The 8,014-nt window shown below is 31.9% G+C and overlaps 2 protein-coding genes across 2 annotated transcripts; both read left to right on the forward strand.

Annotated features, from left to right (window-relative positions):
* Window positions 1-201: 201 nt before the first annotated feature.
* On the forward strand, window positions 202-1,984 carry LOC123920763 (protein HIGH ARSENIC CONTENT 1, mitochondrial). The gene is made up of 6 exons (XM_045973077.1): window positions 202-243; window positions 344-424; window positions 553-626; window positions 1,037-1,107; window positions 1,198-1,251; window positions 1,767-1,984. The coding sequence occupies exons 1-6, from the start codon at window positions 227-229 to the stop codon at window positions 1,881-1,883; spliced, it is 414 nt and encodes a 137-aa protein (XP_045829033.1). The 5' UTR covers window positions 202-226; the 3' UTR covers window positions 1,884-1,984.
* A 1,240-nt stretch (window positions 1,985-3,224) lies between these two features.
* LOC123881738 (putative disease resistance protein At3g14460) lies at window positions 3,225-5,680 on the forward strand. The gene is made up of 3 exons (XM_045930470.1): window positions 3,225-3,467; window positions 4,020-4,086; window positions 4,180-5,680. Exons 2-3 carry the CDS (start codon window positions 4,065-4,067, stop codon window positions 5,496-5,498), a joined length of 1,341 nt encoding a protein of 446 aa, XP_045786426.1. The 5' UTR covers window positions 3,225-3,467; window positions 4,020-4,064; the 3' UTR covers window positions 5,499-5,680.
* Window positions 5,681-8,014: the final 2,334 nt, after the last annotated feature.

Raw genomic sequence — 8,014 nt, forward strand, 5'->3', positions numbered from 1 at the left:
CCACTAAGAGAGATCACATGCTAGAGCATTATTAGTGAATTTATAATATCATCTATTCAACAAGATAAACAAATCGAAAATATATGTATAAGGCCATTTCCTCATATTACATATAGTACTTGTCTTGCACGATAAGAGTTGACTTTTATTTTTAATCAACAACTTATAAAAGAAAAAACACATATTTAAGAAGGTAAACACTAGCAAACTAATTACAAAGAAAAGAATGGATACCACAAAGGAGTAAGAGTTCAAAATATATTTCATTCCATATTAGATATTAATTATGCTATGGATGTAATTAAGTTACATTTAAACTCTAACTTGTGTCTAATATTTGCAGTCATCAAAATGTTGTTACCTTAGATGTCCATGCTGCCAAAAATTTGTTACATTCATCTGGTTACAATTATCTTGATGTGAGGTAACAAAGGATTTAGTTTCTTCAATTTCCTTATTCAATTTTAATTTTCATATGAACAAGCCTAACAAACCTTTTAAAAGAAGAAATTGAAGTCCTTTTTTTTTTTACCTCTTTACCCCTTTGAATAGGTCAGTGGAGGAATTCAATAAAAGTCATGTTGAGAATGCTATTAATGTCCCCTATATGTTCAACACAGAAGAAGGTAATTATAGGGTGAATTTAATGGTTGGTATACTTCAATTTCTGGTGGAACAATTCTTAACTAGACTTTTCTTACATCGCAGTCGAACTTTGAATTACCGAACACTCTTCGCTTAAAATCCAGAGTCAATACCAAACAAACAAAAAAAATACAATTCTCTCCTCCTAAAAGCAAAGACCACTTTCTCCTCCTCTTAAAATAGGAACACACCTAACATACCTTTATAAGCAAGGTTTTTTTATGGTTTGTTTGTGATTTCTTTAATTTATTCATTTTTGTGGCTTTTCTCCGGTTTTAGATTTTCCACGTTATATTCTTGTGTTGTTGATTGCGGTCTCTTAATTTTCTCTATGCCTATTTTTCTCAACATTCTTACTCATACGAATCATTTCAATCAAATGATCCAACAGGGCGTGTGAAAAATCCGGATTTTGTTAACCAAGTAGAAGCAGTATTTAAGAGTGATGATCATTTAATTGTCGTAAGAACTTTATAATCTTTTTGTTCTGTAAATTATAAAACAATATGCACATATACATCAAGATACATATCAAATTGATTAAAAATTCAGGCTTGCAATTCTGGAGGAAGATCAAGTCGAGCTTGGGTTGATCTCAATAATTTTGTAAGTCTAACCAATTTCAAATTCTCAATCTTGATTAATTATTGTTACCACTTACTTTATTTAGTTCCCCTATTTTATAAGGTTCGCATTCTAGGATGCGATCTATTATTTTTTTTTATTTACACACTCGCATCCTACGTTACAAAGGGGGTAGAATTGGAAGATCAGAAGGCACGTGCAAGACTCAGGGGACGCGAAAAGAAGAAGTCTTATATCTTAATAACCTATAAGAAACATAAGGCCCAACATAAGCCCACAAACAACTATAAGGCCCAATAAAGCCCACAAACATCACATACTAGAAGGAGAAAAGAAGTAGCATTATACAATTCTAATTAGATTCCACTAAAGAAAGAGTAAGGTTAGGTAGTATGAATAGTCATTGGGAATAGTTTAGGTATCGAAAAATATTATTTGATTTATAAATTGTTTATGTTATTAAAAAAAGTCTTAATCTTTTCTGCAACACTTTTGTCTAAAATTAATCTATGGCATGCAAAAATGTAATTACGCAGGGATTTAAACATATTGTTAACATGGGAGGAGGCTACTCTGCATGGGTGGATGCTGGATTTGCAGGTGATGACAAGCCTGCAGAGGAACTTAAAACAGCTTGCATGTTCCGTCCATAATTTTATTTTGTATTTCCCACAAAGCCTACTATATATGGAAATCATGTAATAATTTATATATATAATATCTCTGCCTGTATTTTTTTGTGCTTTTTACAACTAATATTTCTGTATGCAATATAATTTTCGTATTTAATTTATATTTTTTTTTTTATTTTTGGTGGCCAACTCAAACTATTTTCCTGGTTTCGCCACTAGTCATACTATCGAGTTACAACACGAATTTGTAGTCTCTGATCATATCCATTGTAAGTCTACAAATGGTAGTCGGAACAACATGTATTTGCTCCCAAATGTACTCATTTCGTGCAGGCCATATATATGTTCCATAACACAACAACAAAACGAGCACAAGAGACATCATCCAAGCTTGTGAGAACGGACAAAATGATATTTGAGAAGCTACCTACCACTTTTGTCTTTGATGATGCTCCACTTTATGCCATAAATTAGTTTCCTTCCAATCTAAAAATAAGTGCACTTCATCTTCAACCTCGTTGCTACACAATAAACAATCAAGTTATCTAACATGTGGTACTCCTAAGCGGTGAAGGTTGAACCTTGTTGAATGACAATTATGTAGCGTTCTCCAACAAAAGTGCTTCAATTTTGGATACCGATACTCGTCCGATACTTTCCAATACACATATTTGAGAAGTATCGAAAATTAATATTATTTTTTTAAATAAAATATAACCAATACGTGTCGGATACTTCTCCGATACGCGTATCGGAAAAGTATCCGGCAATTAATGTTCTTTGATGATGAAAATGTAGGAGAGAAAACTGATACAAATCGTGTTTCCGCTATAAGTATTGAATGTTAGAGTATGATGTTACCAACTATGTTTTTTTTTTGCGTAAAAAACACTGTCTATTTTTGGTAGTACTAAACTTAAATATGTAATTGTCACTTGTTTGTTCAATTTAAGTAATTTAAATGTTAATTTTTTTATCATTTATCGATTTTAGTTATGTTTATATATTGTGCATTTATATATTTAATTTTAAATTTAATTTTTAAATAACGTATCGCTACCGTATCGTATCGGAAATTTTGAAAATTTTCACGTATCGCCGTATCGGTGTCGTATCGTATCAGTATCGTGTCACGTATCGGGTCTTCATATATTAAAAATATAAAATACGCACTCGTTGGGGAGGTCAACCCCTTAAATAAATCTCAGTTACCTCGATGAAATTAATTTCTGCAATTGCGTGCGGAGTATACCTTTGTTTTAATTTTTTTTTTAAAATATTACGTTAAATCCCAATCAAATTAGCAGAAGTAATTAATTAAATTAAAATAATATAACTATTTATAGGTAATTATATATGAATAAGTGAGAGTGTGAGACGTTGTGGATCTTATATTAGGAGTTGGGATTGGGATCCTCGTAGTCCCTTCGACGTTTTCTCTGCATCTAATAGCAGAAATCTTGATTTCTCCACTTTTCTCTCAAACAAACACAGAGGACTCTGACTCTCGGATTGTTCTTTGGAACGTTCACCATGATGGTGGCGCGTGGATTGGGATCTCGAAGATGGATTCGGATTGTTCTGTTCTATGTGTATGTGTAGAAGGTGAGTTTTGCAGTAATCTTTTAGGCTTAATATTTAAATGTAATAATGTGAAACATATATTCTCATGTACGAAATAGGAAAATGTAAAAATTGTATTTAGACATGTTTTTTTGATAGAATTGTACTCCCTCTCCAATCCTTTTTATAAGAAATAAAAGTGAAAATATTTGTGGTCATTTGTAAATGTATTAGATGTTTAATTTTATTTGTGCCTTTATCAATGAAACACGAAACTCCTCAGATTAGCTATGCCGTGTCAGAGTCACACGACAGTGACACTTAATTATGTTATTTTCTCATACTATTATCGGTGTCAACGTCGTATCGGTGTTCGTTTGTGCCTGATGTCCATGTTTGTGTCCGTGCTTCATAAGCCCTTGTTTATCATGAGATATATCATATAATATTAAAAGTAAGTTAAGGAAATTAAGAGCATTAAATAAGAGTATTTGTGGAATAAATTTAAATTTATAGTAGTATTAAAAGAAAATAACTATTTACAATGTGTTTTCTTGATGTTAATGATTTATATTTTTGTTTCTTATAAAAAAGATCGGATCGAAAGGAGTATTATCTTACGACGACAAAGAGAAAGAGATGGGCCAATGTGCTCTTGGAGGTAGGTAACACAATTCTTATATGATTTTGTTATATAATAAAAGGTCATTATATTTTCTAATTGTTAACTTTGACCTTGCAATGTTGATGTTAGTGTGCAAGTTAATTTCATCTTGGAATATAAAGATGGGAATAACATCCTCAAGAAACAGGTTGCCAAAACAACAAGAACATAGCATTGGTTTGCTCAGCCATCAAGTTGAAGTTGATATTCCTAGCATCAAACAAGAAACATACCAAGAATCTTCATTGGTTAAGGTTGACATTACAGTCAATACAGATGTTACTGTTCTTACTAATGCACCTGACACGAAAACAACTCACATAAGGGAAGAAACTCCGACCATCCAAAATTCCGATGATGAAGTATTCTTTGAAACATTAAAGGTTTCTAATGCATCACAATTGCTGTCTTTGCCGCGCAACTTGCTAAGCCTAAGAATTAAGGGATGTGAATCATTGGATGTCCTTCCAAATGATTTGTTTGATGGATTAACCTTTCTTAAAGAGTTGGAATTGATCGACTGTTCTTCTCTAATATCCATCCCTTACCCTACTTCCTTGACTACACTTAACATACGCAACTGTAGAAATTTTGAATTGCTCCCATCCTTAGAATCAAGGAAGAGGCTTTCCTCTATTCACACTTTGTCCATTGGGAACTCTTGTGATTCCCTCACTACATTGTCTTTAGATTTTTTCCCGAAACTCAAAGATCTTTCTATAAGGCATTGTCCCAATTTTTTATCTTTAAATGTTACAGGGATATATACGGGTGATCTTGCATTAAAGTCTTTACAAATCATAGATTGTCTAGGATTCAATTCTTTCCCAGATGAAGAATTCCACACACCAAACCTAAATTCCATCATCCTTTACGATTGCCAGAATCTTTACAAATTCCCTGATTTTGTTAAATCTCTCGCATCTCTCCTTACATTATATGTAGTTAGATGTCCGCATATTTCGAATGCGGGTTTGCCTTCAAGCTTAACTTTCCTCTCTATTGACAATTGTGACAAACTTACATCACAAAAGGATTGGGGATTGGAAAATCTCAAGTCTCTCACTGCTTTTAAGATTAGAGGTGGATGCATAGGCATGAAGTCATTTCCAGAGGAGAAGCTGCTTCCCAAAACCATCACGTCTCTATGCATCACTGACTTAAAGAGTCTTACAAAGTTGGACGACAAGGGGTTTCAACAACTGAAAGCTCTTCTTAAACTTGAAATTTATTATTGTGATGTGTTGCAGCACTTGCCTGAGCAGGGCCTTCCTTCCACCTTAGTTTGTCTCAATATATATGGATGCCCAATGTTGACTCCAAGCCTTAAACCCGAGACAGGAAAGTACTGGCGCATGGTGGCTCATATCGAAAGTATAATAATTGATAATCAGAGAGTTCGGGAATAAAAAAGCTAAGTGCTTGGGTTTTTGTATTAAAACACCAAAACTAGGCAAAAAAAAATTTGTTACTTATGTATTATGTTATATGTATTTCTTTTCACTGTGATTCTGACACTAAAGAATTGATTATTCTAAAGTTCATTTTCTCTACACAACTATGTTAGTTCATGACAGTATTTTGTGCATTACCTCTCTACGATACCTCTGTTCATTTTCTCTACGCAATTATGTTTGTTCATTTTCTCTAAAGTTCACTTCACTATTCAAATTCAATGGATTCACTACTAAATTTAATGGAGAGGTATCGTTGCATGTGATCTTAGAATAATGTATGTTGTGTAATTATAGAGATAACACCCTTTATTCTATTAAATGTAGTTTCCAAGTGTGCTTTGACACACAACAATATATAGATTATTGTATCTTGCGAAGGTGAAGATAAGCGGGAGTCTTAAGACTGTATGCAAGGGTACGTTCTTAGAGTGACTTTTTACTACAAAAGTTTTAGTTTTCTTGTGTTTTCAGATTTTCCATGTTATTCCTGTTTATAAGCATGTGTAATTCTTTGCTTATAAGTATATGTGATCTGCTATAGCATTCTGATTGTAGAAGGGGTGTAGAGTGCATTTTGAATTTCTTATAGACATAAACATAGTAATGCAAACTAAAACTTTTAAACAGATCTTTAGTGCCTAGGCTATACATATGGTGCCTCTAAAAGTGGTTAGTTCTACAGTTATTCCTTCATATACAGTTCAAAAGCCACAATAAATGTAGTTTTTGGAGTGTCTAGAGATTTATACAGAAGCAATATTATATAATCCATCTATCTTTGTCATATCATTTTAATTTTTCGTCTTTTAAGGATTTCAGAATTTCCAGTTGATGATTTTTTTTGTGTTTTCCTTCACTGTTATGGAAAGTTGTGTCCACTGCTGCAACACACACAGGCAATAAGCTTTAAATAGAGTGAAAAACCTCACTTGACTGCACAAACTTACAAACTAATTGGCATTTGGATCCACTTTGAGAGAGTTTTGAATTGTCTTAAGGTTGGTGCTATCAAAACACATTTCATTTGTTGGTTTTCAAATAGCTCATTGTACAAGCTAGGATTAAGGCACCCTGATTATAGAAATCCTCCATGCTTTTGAATAATTTAAGTTTTTTCAAGTAGACATAGATCTAACCTTTATATGAACTTTTAAAATTATCTTCCAAAAGATATTTACCATCTTCCATTTGGAGAAGGCTGAATGCAGCATGCATTTTGAATATGATATCCTTAACTAGGGTAGGAGCACTTTATAAAAGTTGCCCTACATATGAACTTATATATCTGTTAGTCATCTGTAATTTTCTTAAAAAAATTACATCAAACCTCTAAGTTGGTGCAAGAGATTGAAGTTCACACATTCAACTCATTTAGAAAGAAAAAAATCAATAGAACCTCAAACAGAAAATTCTAACAATAGCATCACAGGTATTGTAAGCAACATTTATTTTTATTTTTTTTTTGGTTTACAATGTTGGCAACGAGGATCGAACCTAAGACCTCATGCATACGACCCAACTTGGCTTTGTAAGCAACAATTTTAAGCCAACCGACTGATAAAATTATTTATCTTATATTCTTTCTGTATATATTTTTTAGTGAAATTACAATGAAAGATATAAAATTTGCAACGTTATTAAAAGTAATAAGGATAATTTAGGAACTTTGGTAGTAATCGATTTTAATATATTAGTAATAGATTTTTTTCAAAAGTTAACATGTTCCAAATGTGGTTTTTTTATGACATGTCATTATTAAAACTTTAAAATCTCATTAGTTTAGTATTTTAACTATTTAATTTTTAATTTAACAACTTAAATTTTAAATTGAAGTTATAGATAATTTTTTTTGAAGAAGCCAAATAAATATATTGAGAATAGGTTAAGCACAAAATGTATCTAACACTATGAAAGTACACAAAGTTTACAAAGTAAAAACACCCAAAACTAAAGTGTAAAACAACACGCTTCTTTAACAATTAACACGATTACCTAAACATACCAAAGGATTAAACCACCATGAATTCATGCAATATTTGCGAGAACTACAATTGGATGCATGAACGACAATTGGAAGGAGTAAATTTTGTGTTGGACTCGAAAAGGATCGTTGATTATTTTCACAAAGGCCAAAATGATGTTCCAAAATCTGTATTTTGAAAGTTCTCTTGTTGAGTTTGATAGGAGACAAACAAATCAGACAGCTCATGCTCTTGCGAGAGTAGCCACATCTTTAGCTAGCTCTAATATTTTTATTGATGTACCGTACAGACATATATCAACCATATTATTATGAATGAAATGCTATAAGCATTTTAAGTCCAAAGAAAAAAAAAACTAAAAATAAACCATATTTTTAAATCATATATTTGAGTACGGAACACATTCTAAAACTATTTTAAATAGAGATATAAATTATAAATCATAATAATATATTTTTTTTATAGAACATAAAAATATCTGATTGA

The sequence above is a fragment of the Trifolium pratense genome, linkage group LG4, assembly GCF_020283565.1.
Source record: "Trifolium pratense cultivar HEN17-A07 linkage group LG4, ARS_RC_1.1, whole genome shotgun sequence".
Taxonomy (NCBI): Eukaryota; Viridiplantae; Streptophyta; class Magnoliopsida; order Fabales; family Fabaceae; genus Trifolium; species Trifolium pratense.